This window comes from Solenopsis invicta, chromosome 8, assembly GCF_016802725.1.
Source record: "Solenopsis invicta isolate M01_SB chromosome 8, UNIL_Sinv_3.0, whole genome shotgun sequence".
Taxonomy (NCBI): Eukaryota; Metazoa; Arthropoda; class Insecta; order Hymenoptera; family Formicidae; genus Solenopsis; species Solenopsis invicta.
In genome coordinates this window covers 9013051-9032690 of record NC_052671.1, presented here as the reverse complement: position 1 = coordinate 9032690, position 19640 = coordinate 9013051, and the positions used below count along the sequence as shown (strand labels likewise).

Sequence of the window (19640 nt, the reverse complement as noted above, 5' to 3'; positions counted from 1 at the left end):
TCTCAATATTTCTAAAATATGTTTCAATTCATATAAAAATCTTTACCAGAGCGTTAAAGAGAAAAAGAGGAATGAATAATACAAGAAGTTTAATTTAAAAAAAAAGAAAACAGAGTAAATAATCAAAATCAGCCACTAAGAAAATTTGCGTTGCTCAACTCGACAAAACAGCTAGACTCTCCCGGTCAGTCGTTTGCAGAATCCGCGATACTGACTATCTCGCGGTAGCGTCTCTATGGTGCGTGTAAAGAGAGAATGAGTTTTAAGTTACTCATTATTTGTCACGATCCTACATTATATTTAATCCTTTGTAATCCGATTCAATTTCCATAGATAAAAGAAAGCAAATATCTCATTACTACGTTCTCATTTTAATATTATCACCATCTATAATGGAATTATTGAAATTCTTCCAATAGTTTGCCAACTATAATCATGGACTGCGTTGAATATTTATAGAACTATGCGGAGTATTATTGCAAAGTGAGAGAAACGGAGCACGTTATGTCATATCTACTTTGACACAGAAGCGTGAAGGCTTAAAGGATTAACCCTAAGCGTCGTAAAAAAGATAACAATGTTATAAGCAAAAACTTTTCGTTGAATAATAATTCTAAAAGCGTAGAATTGATTGCATTGTAAAGTTTTTTTTGCCAAAAATTACAAATTGTTTGATAAGAACATTCACTTACAAATTGTTCATTAAATCAAAAACAATTAGATATTTATATGTCACTTATTGTTAAAATTTATCGATCAAAAATGGATCGGTTGATTTTATTGTCCACTTTCGATGAAAGTTCATGCGAAAGTCTCAATCAGTGACTTCTTTTCTAGTGCTTCTGTTAGTTCTTCGCTAACGATAACACCCTTCAAGATAACTATTCGGTAAGCTTTTTGGCAAAGTTCGAACATACCTGGGACTTTCCTATGAGGCAGAAGGGGGGCTTCCATTGTCTTGCTGGTATAACTGGGCGAACTGGTTTGACTGAAACTGTCTGAGGAAACGTTGCTGTCCTGCCGGACGCTGATAGGTTTCGGTACGGGACTCTGACAAATAGCGCTCAAAGGTGGTGGTAGATTCGTCTGCGTTGCTTTCGGTAATTTCTCGAGTTTCTCGCCACCGCCGCCACCGACTCGCTCCTTCCTCAGATTATGCTGAAGAATATTCCTGGCCCTCTCCATGTCGCTCTCGTATTTGCTTCGCATCATTGGGTGCTGCTCCAAAGCCCTCTGCTCGCCATGGTAACGTTTGTCGATGTCATGTGGGATTCCCTCCAGGTCCTCATATCTAAACGCAATGAATCGCGCGTTTATATTGATTAATCCGAGCGTTTTTGAACGAAAATTATGAAATTTTGTAAACTGGCGTTCGACGAAAGTAAGGAAGAAGCTACATAGTAGGCATGTACCTAGGTGGCTTGTCCTTGCTTATCCGTCTCTCCATCTCTTGACGTCGACGATAATCATCGTCCTCGTGCAAACGCCTCTCTAGATTCTTCGAGGCCGCCTGCAGCTCCTCGAACTTCGATCGTCGCTCGCGGCCGGAATTCAAAATCGTTGCGTACTTCAATTCGTCTTTTTGAAAAATCTCCCTTCGCGGTAACGCCATTTCTTCTCTAGGCTTGCTCTCGGCTGACGATTCTCTTTGCTCGCAGCTACCGGACTCGTTCTCTTTCGTATATTTTGACAATTGCTGTCTACATGAACAGGAGGAGAACTCCTCGTGAGCAGCAATGTTAAAAATCACGTTATTTCTCGTGATTCACGCGATCGCATTATTTTTGCATTTCCGAATGATTTGAAACCATAAATTTGTAATCAACAAATCGCGGGATTTATCAATTAATTTGTAAATATTTAAAGAGGATGTTGCAGAATGTAATAGAAGATTGTTTTCCGTTGCAAAGAGTCGAACAATTAACTTCTTTTGGCGAAAACATCATTTGTGTAGAAAATGTTAGAGTCAAAAATAAAAAGGTAGCTCGCAATATTTCTCCTAAACAAATACGAGTATATAGTAAATGTGTCACAAATAAACGTAATAAATAAGCATTTTCGAAGAATATTACTTCTTTCCATAATATTCCATAATATTCCGAACTAGAAATTCTAAACGAAAGATATCCAACTGGATAGTAGAGCAGTACAGTGACAGTTTCAAAAGTACCCTCGTCTCCAGATTCACCCGCAGTGGAACTTACGCTACATTTAACGAAGTCATCGTGAGCGTAATCGTCTATAATATCTCTGCAAGTCCGAACCGACGACCGCGACATATTGCCAACCTTTATCCGAATGCAGCAGCGCACGGCGAAATCTTACGTTCGAGTGGTTTTAACGCAGGCTGCTGAAAATAAGCACTCGGCGCCGAATGTGACAGCGTGACTCCGTAATATACACGTGGGCAATCGTTTGCACGAGAATTGTGCGGTACATAAAACCGTTCTTTCGAAAAAGATTTTAAAAAAATATGGAATCCTATGCAAATAATCTATTTTTATTACCTGTTACGCCGCGACGCCACCGTGCCCTGTTGTTGACGGCCACTCGGATTCTCGAACTTTATCTCGGCGCTCTTAATAATTCTCTCATGAAGTCGTTTCTCGAGGTCCAGGGAGGCCTTTTGCAACTCCTCGAAGCTCGAATGTTGCGCGAGCTTATGTCCCTCTTGAAAATTTGCTTGATCAAAATCAGCCACAAAATCGTTGTGCTTACTCGTTTCCCGCGAGTCCTTTCTGCCATAACTCAATATGTAATCCTGCAATTTGTCGAAAATTCGTGTAAACGAGCTTCATACTGAATGAAATTATCGGTGTGCTTCGAATCGATAAATTCGTATTTGAAGTAACAAATTGAAACAGATGTTAATCCTAATGTTACTCAAAAAAAGAAGCATCGAGACATCTAATTGTCCATTTTGTTTACTTTTTTTTATCAATGGGAGTGGATTATTAGAATATAAATAATGTTTAATCTATTTTGGATTTAGTATGCATATTTTTTAAAAATATGTTTTATGATGGCTGCATGAGTACAAGAATATCGCTTTGCACTTTGCAACTTGGTTAAGGCTTAATTATAGAAAGCTATTAATGATTACATTATTTCTTAGTTTGCTAGTTTTAAAAAATATTTTGATAAAAATAATATAGACTTTAAAGAGAGAGAGAGAGACTTTATAGAATTAATTTTACCTGTGACGCTTGATTCTGATTTTTAAAGGAACCCAGATCTATAAGTTTTTGATTTGTTGAGTCGACGCTGTTCCACGAAGTCGATATTCCTGATGAAGGTGCGGACAAAGGATCGCTTGGCTTGCAAGGAGTCACTTGATTGCTCTGCCTGGTTGTAAGTGGCAATGGTATAGGTTTTTCGTTCTTGCTTCTCTTCGGGATTGCCGGCGGCCTCAAAGGAATCGGGGGTGGTGCTACCTACGCCAAGAGAAGAGCACGATTTTTGTCTCTATGCTCTTACTTTGATTGTAAGATGTACAAGAAGAATTTTTAAGTTATTGCTTGTCATTTAATAGAAAGTTTAATATCAAAAACTCGGTCTCACTTATCTCATCGGTGTCGGATAGTTAAAAATTCTAATATAAGTAGAAAAATCTAATAAAATAGATGCACTTGAAAACTGAAATTTGAGAGAAAATTACTGGCCTGTCAAATTAAACCTCTTGAAACTGGTTTTCTCTTATTTTAATTTTTTCGCATTCTTTTTTTCTTTTTACAATCATACAGTTTTAAATGATTTGCTTTTGAGCATTTGCTTTGAAAGAGAAATTTTCTGTTTGCCTCCTCTAAACGGATTCGTAATTTGACGTGGAAACATCACCGTTTTGTAATGAGAATTCTCACTGGCAACGAGCTACGTGATTTGCGTAAATTGACGTGAAAGTTACGCGCAAAGTTACAACGCTTATCATCGTTCGAAGACAAGCATTAAGTTTAACTACCTTGTTGACACACGTGAAGCAACACGCAAGTTCATTAGCTTCAAGCATTTATCGTTGGTAAACTACTCTTCACGTGAATCACGCTTTAATACCTCGAGTACTTTCAACGATTTTAGAATATGGCTTTCGACATTTTGAGAGCCATTTTATAATTCTCAAATTTGTATTGATAAAAATATTTATCAATTGATGCTTTAATTAATGCAGCGCTTTTATATACTAAAAACGTTTTAATTTTTAATAATAAATCCAGTATTTATATATATATATATATATATATATATATATATATATATATATATATGCTAATACTTTTAAAAATATGTAATATGAATATATTTGAAAGTATTTTTTAAATTATAAATTTTTAAACAAAAGCAGTTAATTATAAATAAAAATTTATTACCTATTTAATTAAATTATTTATCTTTAAGATTAATTTCAATAATTGTGACAAATAAAGACAAATCTGAGAATATAAATAACAAATAAAAATTTGTATATAATAATTTATAATAGTCGGTAAAATTAAATTGTTTCTGCAAAATTGCATTAAAACCAAACAGAAAAATAATTAAATTTTATTAAAATACTAACTAGTACTTGCAATGTTAGTGAATACCGTGTGATGTGTATCCAGTGTATGTTGCATGATGTGAGTTGTTGAAGATGTTATCTACTTATCGCAGCGCCGAATTTCAATTTGTAGGTTTCTCTTTTCTGTCAAATCAAGAATCATTATTTAGTTTTAGCTTCAATCGAAAATTTTATTAGACAAATTCAAATATAATTTATTTGATTTATGTTTCTGATTAATCAAATTAAACAAATTTAAAGTTTTCCATACATATAGTGTTTTATTACGTGTATGCGCAATGCAATTTAAAAAAAAACTGTACGTAGCTTTCCATAAAATAGTCTTTATGCTGCTTACACTTACATATTTTATATTTATTTCACGCGACAATGCGCACATTATTTGCAGACTGCATATCGATGACTGCATTATTAGTAAATTGTAACAAAAAATACAATTTGTCTTTTTGCAATCCTCTTTTTCATAAAGTCTTTTTAGAACAGGATTTTAATCTTGTCGAACAGTCTTTCCCATTCACTGATATTAATTCGCAAAGTAGCGGCGTACCACTAACTACCGAGCTTTAGTCGCGTGATTTAAGGTGTCGAGATTATGTGGTACGCCGGGATACCGACCATGCAGTAACTTTCCAAACTTACCTGTGTAGGAGGAGATACAAAGTTCGAAAATCCTTTTAGTATCTCTCGCCTCGCCATCTCCTTTTCTCCCTTAATCATTCCAGCAACTTCCTCTTTAATATCTCTCAATTGTTCGACGTGCACAACGTTTACATTACAATAAGTAGTGAGAGAGATCATGAATATATGGATTAGTAATTAATATTCTTTCAAGAATATATGATTGATGTAATCTCAGTAAAAATGACTGTATAAACTGAGAATAAAACAATTTTTGAAATTTTAGCATGTATTAGTCCATTCGTTGGATTAAAATATTGGATGTGACTGTATAATTAAACAGCTAACTCGTTTCAATGCTTGCATCGCATATCGTCACATAGTTCAATGTTTACCGACACGTGGAACATTGTACAATTATTTGTTTAGTTTATAATTAAGTGGGCGCTTAATTTTTTTTAACGTAAATGATAATGTGAGAGTCAATTTGACTCACACTTTAATTTTGTTTATATTTTATGTGTAGACAAAGTTTTTTTATTTTTATTTATAAGTAATTATAAACTGACACATTTTAAACATAAAATAATAATTTGCAAGCATTTAAAATTATCTAAAGTACATGTTTTTTTTATTGTCCATTAACTTTTCAAAGCATATTATTATTTAAAAAGCTAAAAATATTAATAAAAAATTTTATTATTAAAAAATAATTAAAAATAACAATTACTGTTTGTTTAACAAAAATAAAAATTATTAGTAAATAATGTACAAAATAAAATACATGTTTATATTTTATACAAAAGTTAAACAAAAGATAAAGTAAAAATAAACTAAAAAAACTGAAAATTAAAAATATTTTATGTAATACGCTGAATTATACAAAAAACTACATTCATGATCACGTGACCAAAAAGATAAGAGAACTACTGTTTGCAGCTAAAATATTTGAAATTTATTGATGTTACTTGGCTGAAGTCAAGATTAAGGTGTCGGAGGAAGATACTAAGTGGTAAAGCAAACAAAAGCGAAACGGAGAATCAATCATTTATTCTGGGTCAATTTGCCCCCATATTTTAGATTAAAGTTAATATCTTTGTAACAATTTTTTAACAGCTAAATTTTGCGAAATTTTTCTTTATATTTCTTTTTTAGTTCATTAAAAAATTATTTTTAACATACGTTTATCAGCTTTTTATTTATATACGAAAATAGCACGTGGTAAACGGAGCTGAATTTTTATAAGAACAAAAGATCTGCTCTGTTCATATAATTTTTATGTATCTCGAAGCATTTCGAAAAATAATATAATGTGATATGTCGTTTAGATGCATTTTTTATAAGATGTCATGCATAAAACTCTAATGTAACTTTTATATTTTTAGAAACTACATAACTAATTGGTTTAAAATTTTTATGTAATATTATTTGCTTTAAATTATGTGCTATATAATTTTTAAAAAGATTGAAACATTTTAATTTTTTGATTATATCTTCTTAAACAAATACATATATCCAGCATTGCTAATACACGTATAATAATATTTTATATCATGTAATTTTTTTTAATTAAGTTATATCTATTTTGTTTTCTTCCAAACTTTTATCTTCAATATGGAAAATATTGAAACTTTATGTGTAAATATGTTGCTTCAATATTTTGTAAATTTTTTGCTTGTTTCATGTCACTATGTTAATTATGAACTGTGTAATTAAATAATATTACTAAATAAATAATAAGTGTAATGAATGATTTGTGTAAAACATGCCAAATGTAGACTGTTTTATTTGTGAAGTGTCGTGATTTTTTAAGACATTTAATTTAATTTAACAGACACATTCAAAATAAAACAATGAAAATATGTAAATCTAAATAGAACTAATTCATCAGACTAAAAATAACTAGAAATAAATGAAATTTGTTACCGCCGGCGTGGCAGAATGTCGACGTGGTAATGGTGGTGGTACATCATTTCCGGCGCGTGGTGGTTCCGGAAGCAAAGACGTTTTGGTTGGTAGGCAAACACTGTGAATTCTGCTCTCCCTAAAATGTAAAATAAATTATTATCACATTGTGTTTGATCGTTTTTTTTTATTTCACAATGCATTAGAATAAAAAATAAGAAAAGTCATAAATTAGTAATTCAGAAACAGACATAATTAATTCAAAGTGCAAAAAAATTACATATAACTGCAGTTATTACATATTGAATAACAAAAATTATTTATTCTATTTATTTCTATTATTATTTATTTAAAAACTCTTGGTCGTCTTGTATGACAGTTAGTTTAACAATGGACGTTATAAAATTTTATATTCGATAAAATTGTGTAAATATCGAATAGGACTGAAAAAAAATATGTAGATTATTGGTTTTCGTGCTAAAAGATATGTGTACTTTTATGGCATGCTTTTATCACAAATTGTTTGCACGATAAAAAAACATAACAAAAAGCGGTAGAATATATCGTGTGAAGCGTGTTAGCCACAAATATTACGTTTCTCGCCGCAATTATGTGTACACGCGTAATCGACGTTAATTGCTGTTGTTATTATAAAAGCATAATGAAAATCAATTTCTGGGATGATTAATATAAATTGTTTTTCCCGAGTTTCCCCAACGATTGACATGATCAAAAACTTTTTGCAATATTCACACTTTCGTTTCTGCATTTATAATATGCTGCACTCGTACACACATTTTATCATTCTGAAATATTTGAAAGTGATAATAACAAAATAAGATAATAAGGGTAAATATTAAAAGCTATTTCAAGTTAAAGATAATCTATGATTTTAAATTTGGACTTGATCAATAACGATAAACAATAACAATCTTCACAAATCAATGTATCGCAGTATATCAACACGCGTCTAACCACTGTGATTTTCTGTTATTATATTCCTATTATTTATATCCTTTTTATTGTTATTAATTATAATTAACATGTTAGGCTGTAGATGATTAACAATAAGTTAGGTTAAAACATTCCTACATACTGTTTTAAACATTTACCCTTTTCATCTTCTAACAGCTCATCTTTAATCTATCTTCTTTATGAGTCTGTTATTGAGATAAAAGTATTAATTTATGAAAGGCTATTTTATTATTTTTACGACACTCTTTTACAATTGAGAATTATATTGTATTACTAACAAGTATAATAGATATTATACCATATATATGTGTTACATGTTTCATTGATATATTATTATAAATTAATGTTTAATACTTTTAATATTAATTCTTACACATTGAAATTTTTATTACTGACATATATAAAAAAAATTTTTTTCTAATGTTTATTGTTTTAAACGTGCATTCGTAATTTAATCTCAAAACTAAAAAATTAATTTTTTAAATTGTTTAATGAAAAGACGCAATCACATCTTTCTTAATTAACACTCACGTACCCTAATATTTACATAAAGGCAATTGCCGCTGCCTACATGTTATGGGTAACGATCGTAAGAATTATCATTAGAAGGGAGGGATTCAATTAAATGTTAATTTCATCATGAAATGCTTTAAGTGCGCGCGCGCGTGCCGGATCTTAAAGTCAATATGACAAAATAATACTACTACTGTCACGTTGTATAAATATCTACCTCATACTGTTCACTACAAAAGAAGATAGGTTTGTTGAAACATCTTCTTGCAATCTTTTAAACTGAGATTTACCATTGTTATTTGTATTATGTTGGTCTCTAGAAAAATAAAATTGTGCTCCGACTCAGTTTCTTTGCGATAGAAATTGAAGCAGATGCTCCTCGAAACGATTTCCCCATTCATTTTCCATCACAGTTTTGTTTCAATTTTCGTTTTCAACTTTTGTTTTCTTTTTGCTTCCGCAAGAGGATTCGGGTCAACTGCAAACCTCCATTGAGTCTGGATTAGCGAAAGCTGTGGCATAGAAGCTAATACCTCAGGTTCGGTCAAAGCTTTACTATTGACTTCAAGCATACTGTTAACGTGGGAAGCACTGCATATAGCCTCGAGAATCACGAGCTTTCACAGCGTACAGCATTCGATAAGATTATGAACAATATTTACGCACTAAAGTGCCTTACATTTCAAATTTATACAAAGAGGAGAAAAGAAAATATAAATAAACTATAATAAATTATGGATATTAATAAATTATATTAAAACGTGTCAAAATTAGAATCTCTCTCTCTCTCTCTTTCTCTCTCTCTCTCTATAAGAAAGTAAAATATTTATCGGGATTAATACAAATGTACAACAAAGTGGCAATCTAAAACTAAAGATTTCAAGCACTATATAACACGTGTTACTCTTTTCAGAGATTTTGTATTAATTTTATTGCATTTTCCATACAGCAACTCTCATCAATAATGTTATTTTTCTCTTCTATAGAACACTATATACTGCTTAATTTCAGTGAAAATAATATAATTACAAAATTAAATTTCTTGGTGCTTATCTAAATTGTTTTCTTTTTAGCTCGTAATACATAATACAAGTATTATGTAAGATAGCACGATTGTGCTTTATTCGAAAGAAAGTATCAGTGGTGTGTATGTATGTTAGTTTGAAAGAAATAAGCAATCTCCAGCATTATACTTTGTAAATTTCATGTCTATTAAATCTTTTTTTTTATTTCTTTGTTGGTATATTATATTAGCTCATTGTTCTTGCATCGTTATAAAAAATTTGCATAATTTTCTTTTTATTACATACAGTATGTGTATGTTAGGCGCTGCACACAATAGAAGAACAAATTAGACAAAAGAATAGGAATTGGAATTTTAAAATTAGTCTCAATATATTCACAGATGAATAAATGTGTAATAAATTATGTTGTATATATTTTATACGACACGTTTATGTCTTACATTTATTCGTATCAATTGTGCGTTACGTTTAATATTCATTATGGAACTGATTCGAAAATTCTAAAATTTCTCTATGCGCAGGAGAAATTTATTCAATTTTTCTATCCATATAATTTTAACATTTGTATAAATATTTTAATAAAACACACACACAATTATGCAAATTTGTGAAGGTATTTTAATTACTGCAAGGCTCTTCCTAGAATGGATCGATTTAGCGAAAATATTATAACCGCGACACGTTTCCCTAGTGATACGACGTAATGCGGCATTTCGTTACACAATGACCACCGCAAAGTTTGTATTTCTAGCGAAAGTATACATCATCCGCACGTTCGTGACAACCCGCGGTTCTCTAAGCTCGGACACTCGTATTATTATAATTAATGTACGACAAGTTGTTATTTAATTAGGAGAGAGAAAGAGAAAGGGAGAGAGAAGGAGACAAACCACTAATTCGCCGTCTGATTAAATATCCCGCTGCGTTTACACTAAATTAATTACTAACGTGCCGCGGAAGAGTTATACTTTCCATGAAATTCATGGGTCTCTCATTACCGCACACGCCGAACCCGAAATTGCCAGCGGGAAACGAATGGCGAAACGAATTAAACAGTGCTTTTCACTTTGTCGCGAATAAAATGCGCGAATAGAGCTATTTCGGCTTTTACAATCATGCAATTGTAATGTCTAATACACAGTAAAAAGAGTCTCTTACCTCGGCCGGCGTGTCGGGCTCGTGTCATCGTCACACGATTCCGTAGCGGACATGTTGATTTCTGTAACACGCAAAGCAAAAATACGCTTTTTAAAAAGGAGCGGCGATGCAACAAATATATCATCAATAAAATTTGTAGGCAATGAAGAGCGAAGAAAAATCGCACCTATAATAATACCGTGTTTTACGTCATGCTGCTAAAACGATTCAATAAAATGTTGTAATTTAATTGCGTAATTGTAAATTATAAAATTCCGTTGCCGAAACCTGATTTATTAAAATTCACACGACCGAATTCCAGATAACGTAACTATAATTCCAGTGGCTTAATTTTTATGATTAGCTATTTTAATATTACTAAAGTTGGCCGCATTCCTTTCGGTTTGCGTAAAGCAATTTTAATCGTTTACTTGGCAGATAACTCTTTTATAAAAAATAACGTAAATATATGTTGCATTTATAGATCATATGTTATAAATATTAAAAGTTATAAAGAAATTTTATTAATTATATAATTAATTAGTATTGTTTCTTTTTCTCTGTTTATACAATAGAATATCGATATTGAAAAAATTTTTTGCGTACTTTGTGACTGATATTTTTAATAATCATCTATCATTTTAAAATACTGTTACCTTGTACGCTTTTGATTCTATTTCCAATTATACTTTATTGTCTTCTTATCTTTCATATTTAACTTTGTCTCAAACTAGTCATCAATGATATAATTTATAGAGAAGCAGATTCTGGTACAATGAAAATTTTATTTTGAATGAATCTCTTGTTTTAAATTTTAATTCGAACAGTGGGTTATCGGATATATGAGAGTTCAGTCAAATATCACAGAAATGTAGGCAGAATGAATCTATGCGTAGCAATGTTTGATTCGAGGTGTCGATACGGTGCAGATATTCGAACAAAATAATTTATGGTCGTCGCTTAGTATGACGAACGGGTCCAATCGCATGCACCGGCATATTGGTTACGCGATATGCGGTTTCAAATCGATATAAATGCGACATCGTGCGCACGTGGCCGCTTCGATCGACAAGATTGGCCCTTTAACCAAATGGTCGGTCTGTAAACGGTGACAGAGCTTCGGCTCCCTGTGTGTCAAGTGAAAGCGCTATTCAATTTCCTTTCATGTCTGTATATTCCAACATGCATACGTAAGTCCTTCGTACCTGGCTGAGAGACCCTCCTCTATCTGATCCCTAATCTGCTACCGAGATCCATCTGTACCACCCTCGTTACACACACTTCCGTTTCAAATTCAACCGTCCATTGTCACGCGGATTCTCTCCTTTCGTCATTCAGATAGTAAAGAATCGTTTTTGGCAATGAAGGGATGCGCAACATGGTCGACCGCAAACGAATTGTAACATTTTTTCTTTTATGAAAAAAAACAGTTTTTTTTTAAGTGTCTAAAAATTTAGCTGGATACAGAGCTGAAAATAATTTTGTTGAAATAAAAAATAATAAAACATAAAATGGTAAAGCACTCAAGCTAATTGTTAGATTGTCAAGACTTTTTGCAACTTTGCTCATCATGCTTGAATTCTTTATAATTATTTGATAGTCCAGCAAAATTATTTTCAGTCCTATACTTAGCTAAATTTTTCGATACTTCAACAAAAGCATTCTACCTATGTTGAGAAATTTTACAAAAAGTTTTTAAAAGGTCTAAAAGAAGTATAAAATTTTTTTAAAAAACCAGAGCCTGTTTAAGGAAGTTGATTTACAAAACTTCTATACTTTACAGTTACACTTACATAGATAGAACAGTTTTGCTTAAATATCTAAAAAATTTACCTAGATACTTTTTTAGCATTATTAATCATGAAAAATTATTTTCAGATCTATATTTAGCTAAATTTTAGATATTTCAGCAAAACTAACCTTTTCGCATACTAATAAAAAGAAATAATATTTATAAATGAAAGTAACATTTAGCAAATTAATAAAAATTAATTTAATATCTTTTTATACAAAACATTGTTATATAAGTTAGAAAGTTTCTTTTTGTATGACGAAAAGAAAAAGTATACAATTTTATAATAGCTTTATTAGTTGCTAATAAATGAATAATATTTACATTGTGTTGTTGTGTGTACAATTTTTACGATATTAAAAACCTATTATTTAATATTTAGATTGCAAAATAAAAACGTTAAGTTATAAAAAATTATGTCTGTTTTCTTTATTTAAAATGATAGCATTATTCAGTAAATGTATAGTTCGTTGATTTTTAGAACAAATTCAATAAATTATAATTAAAAATATAAACGTAAATAAAAATAAGGAAGATTACGCTTTAAAATAATTATTTGCAATTGCAAATATACATATAGTGTTAAGCAAAATTCATGCTTTTCACAAATATAAGATTGAAATAACAGTGAAATATTACATCCTAAGACAATTACAAAAATCTATCATTTATCTACTCGAATACGTTACGCATTCCGAAATCTATCGGATGAAAAACATCGAGAATAATTTTGTCGTGGTACCGAGTATCTTGGATCTCCGCGACCGAATCTTCAAGACGGTCGTCGCTTGCGGCGTCGCGCCAGAGGAAAAAGGAGACTTTTCTGGGGAAACCGTTTTACCCGTGTAGCTTTTCACTTTTTTTACGAAGCTAACTTTGGTTAGAAAGTAATTTCCATCGTCGTACGACTGCGTAAGTGAGGAAAAAGAGGATCGTCGGAATTCCGTCGGAGGCGTCTCAGCCACTTTTCATTATACAGCTACTTTGGCGACCGCTTGCGAAGTCAAGGATATTGCGCGTGAAAATGCGTTGCTTTGGAAATCAATTTCATCGTATTTATCTTTTGCACTTGTTTCCCCTCTTTTCTTTCTATAGATTTTTTCTTTTCTACTTTCTGAACTTACTTCTGCACTTTCAGGATTTTAGATAATTCAGATTCGCTACATTTTTATGTTATTTCATTAAATTCTCTTATACCTCTCCATTCAAATCGAGATTTAAAATTATAAAAGAAAGCTAAAAAATTCAACGAACACATGGTATTATTATTCTGTGTAAAATTCTTCGGTTTCTATGTTTATTTGCAGAAAGAGGCACGTATCGCGATTTTTATGTTATAAATAGTAGAGGATGAATAGTTTTTTGCAAATTAAGTTCCAATCAGATATAAATTAATAATGAGATTCTGTCGTTCTATTGTGTGGACGAGGATTATTTTAACAGAATTTTAATTTAATTGGTGACACATATTAAATATTGAAACTTGAAGACATCGAATGCGCGAAGCCGTTCTCTGACTTTAATTATTTATTTTTTAATCACGAAAAAACACAGCACTTATAGATTTCTGCTTTTTCCATTTGTTCCTCTACTCTTTACGAATTTATTTGCGAAGACATGTGTAAAATGTATCAAATCTTGGCTGTTACGATTTATTCCAATTTTCCATCAAAATCCTATAATTCGCAATCAATATGGCACGTGCAATATTGAATATTAAATGAAAACATAAATTCTACATTTAATATCGAATAACCGATAACACCGTTTCGTGCTTTCGAAAGTGAAGCGATACGTTATCGCCATATATCTCTTCTTGCAAATTTAATTCTACGCTATCAACGAAGAGACGCACGCCCGTGTTTAACGTTTAACTGTATTTACATTGGCTTACATTTCGATAGAATTATTGCCGTATCTGGTAGCAACCGGAATAATCGAATGATCTGCGAGTAAAAATATACTTGGTATGGGCGAAGGCACGTGGAAAACGTACAACACGTACTCATGCGCCTTATCATCTCCGTCGAAAGGAAATCCTTCGACAATAGCGAATTCAGCAAACAATTCGTTTAATCATCATCGGTAGCAGCCAATTAATACACGGCATTCACAGTAAATCTCACTTAAAGGGACAGTCTAATTAGAAATCCACCTCTCTCTAACGTAACTCCCGTTTAATTCACATCCCACTTACGTGTCTCCGTCGACTTGTGCGCGTGACCTACTATAGAGGTAATTCCTCTATCGATTCGTAAAATATACCCAATAGCGCCATATCTGTCGATTTATACGTATTTTCCATATCTTCAAAAAATATACCGGCGGTAGAACGGCAATATATTAAAAAACGTATATGCATGCATTAAATTCAATATCTGAAATAATTTATTCTCAGAATTTATATTCTTCCACATAAGTCGTTTTATTAAGAAGTAGCACAATTGGCCTATTTTACAAAGAGTATAATTTTTTAATAATACATAAATCAATGTTTCTTATGCAATTATTAACTGTTATTATCAAGACAAAAAAAGAAAGGTACAATAAAAAGTGAGTTGGTGCGAAAATTAGTACTCAAATAATTTAAATAGTATTAACAAATTTTTAACGAATAATATGTTCGCATGTATACATAATTTAAAAATCCGATACGTAAATTAAAAATTTGTCCGGACACATACTTCCTTTAAAGTCATTTTCAATGGAATTTCGAACAATGGAAAATTGATGTCGTAATTAGCGGAGTGCGAGAATGTAGTGGTCTGAGATCAGTATCGTATGTCAAAAGGAAGAATCGAATTCCATTAGCCATCCCAGTTGGTTAGTCAAATGGATCAGGAACATCTTAGGCGAGGATATATCTCAGCTTGCACTTTCATGATATATAATATGGTAAAAATAGAATAAAATTGTATAAAAGTATTATATTCGCAAGTTGTTCTAAATTTCGTTGAAAATGACTTTAAAGTAAGCTTTAAAGTAAATCGAAACGCATCCGGATGAATTTTTAATTTATGTATAGGATTTTTAAATTATGTACATATGCAAACGTGGTTCGTTAAATTCGTTGATGTTAATTAAATTATAAACTTTTGCCTCACCTTACATAATCCTTTATTTTACCTTCCTTCGTTTTTTAAACAATGAATGAATCCTTACTTAATTCCTTTTTCATTATTATATTTTACATTTTAATACGATTTATTAAAATCAAATTGCCTTACAGCTTCTCTGTATGTTAAAAAGAAAGAGAATGTGGATGATGAATGCCATCATGAGTAGCATAAATGTAAAATATGTATAAGCATCTTCTGCATATATCTACATAATTATTTGAATGTCACCGTAACGCCCACGCTTTAACATTATAAAGGTAAAAGAGCTGAAGCGTTCATTATTATTTAATCGAGCATTAGTTTACATATAAATATGTAGAGCGCCGCAAGATTATCATTGCTTTTTCGATCTGCAAATTTTTCCATGCATTTCCATGCAGATAGATCTTTCCCGAAAGGAGAATTTTATTCAACGGTATATTTTCTAATATTAAAGCTAAATGCCTTTGTAAGTTGAAAACTCGCGTAAGTAAAATCTGCTTAATAACAATCAAAGATTAAATTTTATTTCTGTCAAGATGTATGCAGCCCTAAAATTTAATTTGCGAAACGCTTCGTATTTTCAATTACTCATAAGATACGAGAATATTTCACGAGTTCCATCCAAATTGATCAAAGAAATCATGGAAAAAGGAATAAGGATAACTCCAAACATTTTTGTGTAAAAATTCTCGAGTGATGTTGTATATAATAAATAGAATGTAATATCGAGCTAGATGAAAACGTGTTCCGAAACAGTACTTGGCTCAATCATATCATACAATGGAAGCCGTCTTAGTGCCGTTTCTTCGCATCCCGTAGATTGAATCAATTTATAACGTTGACAATATTGTGCAAAGTTTCTCTCGAAACTTTCGCAAACTCAATTAATTCAATTGGTCCGATAGAACAACGTTTGCGACTGTAGTCTTTTCCAAAAACATTTTTGCGATGAAAAATTTTATAATTTATTGTTATCCGAATTTACAGACATGAATAAAATATTATAGGCATTAAAACTCTTGTAATATGCTTTTAAGTTTATACTTCTGGGAAAAAATTTTCAAGAGAAACGAGAAAGAGAGAGATTATATAGAAACATTCAATTATATGTGAACTGTGAGAAATAATATGAATACACACAAAAATTATAGTATAAATATAACATACAACACAATTAAAATCGAGAGAAAGTCAACAACAAACTGCGAAATTGATTAACAATTTAAAATTATGATTTTACTATTTTAGTTTAATTTAAGAATAGTCTTTTATATACATGTATGTATTGAATACTACGTATAATATTGAAAAATATGACGACTATTATTTCAAACTATTTTTTATTTAAAAAATGAGAAGATTCTGTTTTTATCGAAAAAAACAGAAAAAAAATAAATGTCTGAATAAAATTCTGTTTTCTCTAAACTTCTCGATAGATTAATAATATCCTAAATAAAACAATTGTGTAAAGAAAAATGAGGAGGAAATGAGAGGAATAAAAGTCTTAGGTTTGAAGTCGTAAAAATATGATGTAGAAACGCATATCTGCTCAATAAAGCGAGAAAATTCTCAAGAAAACTCAGGAATCCTGTTGTCTGATAATTGGGGTATTTCGAGATATTCTGAGACAAGGATGAAGAGCTTTCGAGCTTTTTCAAAGTCTACGTAGGATTTCTCCTTTATCCGTCACGAATGAGTTATCGTAAAAATGTAACAACTCAAAAATAACATGTCTTACTTTTTCAAACTCTATTTAATCATATTTAATCACCCAGCTACGGGTTATGAATTCACTCGTCAACACTTTCCCGAGCAAGTCTTTTAAAACGATCATTAAATCAAGTTGCTCGAACTTGTTTAAATGTGGAACGCTTCAGACTCGGGAGGAAAAGAGTGAATGTAAAGCGTTAAAATAAAATCTCGCTAAAGTGAAAAATGGAAAACTTTATTCATTACTTAATTTAGACTAAATCTCAGTTTAATACAAGTTTAATCCGTTATTTCATTATTGGGAGAGATATTGGATGGTGTGGCGTTTAAAATATTTTAAACAATAACAACATTGGCATTTGCGTTAGAGCAGAATCGCTTCTAAACTTTACAAGGGAACGATATTATGCGTTTATTTTCCGCTGAATTCTGGGGCAGTGTGTATGTTTTGAGTTTTCCTTGTGCAGTCCAATATGCAGATCAGCGTCCCATTTTCAATAGACAGAGATACTCTTGATGAAGCGCTTGTAAGCTTCGTGTAAGCGCTTGCAAACGGATCAAGCAGCTTGCAGCGGAAACAAATAGCTCGCGATACGCTTCAATCGGTACACTATGAATACATCTGAAATGACATGTATACAAGAGGAAGACAAATACGCTCGTAATTCTGGTTGATCGCCAATGTAGCTGCTGCTTACTGCTTATTATAGTTGCGTCCGTGCTTAACCATGTATACGTAATCGCGATTCTTGGAAATAAATTCCGCTCGTGTTTCGAACGACGCGACGACGCTCTCAAGTCTCAGAACTCGAAATACCGCGGCGATCCCTCGGCTTTATCGCTACTTTATCCTGGTGGAGAAGTCAGCGAAGCGACCGGCAAAGCTCCTATACCCAGCTCTGCCACCGGCCGAACGAACTACCACCCGGCGGCGGAAATTTCGAACGTCCGATAGCTATCTACGTACATATCCGTTTATATACGCTTGTCCATTTCTCGCGAAAACACGCCGCTATCGATCTCGTAGATATATCGCTGCCGTATTTAGCCGCATTCAAAATTCATTCAGCCGTCGGGATTCTTCTGCCTGTGTAAGCGTCTGTGTAAGCGGCCGATACGCAACGTATATGCGTAAGCGCGTATGCATATCGTATAAAAATCCGACGTATCGAGCGTTCGCCTTCACGGCTGCGAAATATCTAGCTTTTGCCATCAGCCGTCCCTCCTTTTCTCGCAGATCCACTTTTCCCCTTTCGCTCCTACGTTGCTACTCTGTAGCACTCTTATTCTCTCTTTCTTTCCCTCTCGCGTGCAATCTCTCTACATATGTAAGAATCCTTTTCGACTGGCATTGTGTACAGCGGGACAACGACGGATGAGAAAATCCGCAAATCCTTCAGCCTTCGCCCGTACTCGGGGATAATGGCACATAATAGCTATCGCGTATAATGTCGAAACGATCGAGCCCAAGTTATTGAGCGAGTGAATCGGGCAGCTAGAAGGGAATTAAACGTCTTAGAATTTCGTGGTTTACGAGCGTAATAGCATCGTATTTCGCTAAAGAATTAGAGCGGAGCCATGACTGAAAAGATACAAAAATAGTTCGTATTGCCTGTTGTCCTATTGCCGAGTAAACTCAATTACGATAATTGCTCCGGCGCATTAGATAAATTTGATAATTACTATGATGACAGCAATATGGGGAAAACCGTAATGATCGAGAATTTATTAGTGCAAACGCGTATGTATGTACCGAGCCGTCGCGCGTGTGTGCGTGGTGTGTCACGTGGAAACATTCATTTCACACCAGATATTCACTGCGAACGCGTCAACTGAAAATTTTAATTCGTCAGCAAATTGAAAAATGTAACGGTTATTTTATTTATAGACAAAATAAAACTGACGTCCCGCGACACGTATCGAAAATCAAAAGGAAAAAAGAATAGGGATCGCTCCCGATCATAAATCAATCTGTTATTTCAGTATTTATAGCGCAAGGATTTATACATGACCGTCGGTCACGCGCGACGGCATGTAGCTCGGACACGTCGCGTGTGACAACTCGTTTCTCTTAAATCATGCGCAACGGAAGCTTGACGTCGGATGTTTGTAGTCTGCCGGAAAGAAAAGAGAGAGAGGAAAAAAGGAAGGAAACGGGAGTCCACTCACGGAGATGCGTAAGCAACCGAATCAAACGTTTCTTTATTAAATTGTTTTCAAGTAAGGTCGTACCGAGGAATTAAGTGTCGAGCACTCGACACTTAATTTCTCCTCTCTCTTTCTCTGTCCAGAAATCCTCTTGATAACAT

General features: G+C 32.6%; 1 protein-coding gene across 6 annotated transcripts in view; it reads right to left on the bottom strand.

Annotated features, from left to right (window-relative positions):
• Positions 1-19640, bottom strand: part of LOC105200911 (atrial natriuretic peptide-converting enzyme) — an 85050-nt gene that overhangs the window by 26692 nt on the left and 38718 nt on the right. For 4 of the 6 annotated variants that reach the window (XM_039452418.1, XM_026130020.2, XM_026130021.2 and 1 more), the window contains 6 exons: positions 10750-10810; positions 7100-7217; positions 3198-3434; positions 2508-2761; positions 1413-1700; positions 918-1291 (listed from right to left, as the gene is read on the bottom strand). In XM_039452418.1, coding sequence (XP_039308352.1) covers positions 918-1291; positions 1413-1700; positions 2508-2761; positions 3198-3434; positions 7100-7217; positions 10750-10810 — 1332 coding nt within the window. Of the gene's footprint in view, positions 1-917; positions 1292-1412; positions 1701-2507; positions 2762-3197; positions 3435-4580; positions 4679-7099; positions 7218-10749; positions 10811-19640 lie in introns of those variants that run through there. The other 2 variants (XM_039452419.1, XM_026130022.2) reach the window with 2 other exon arrangements.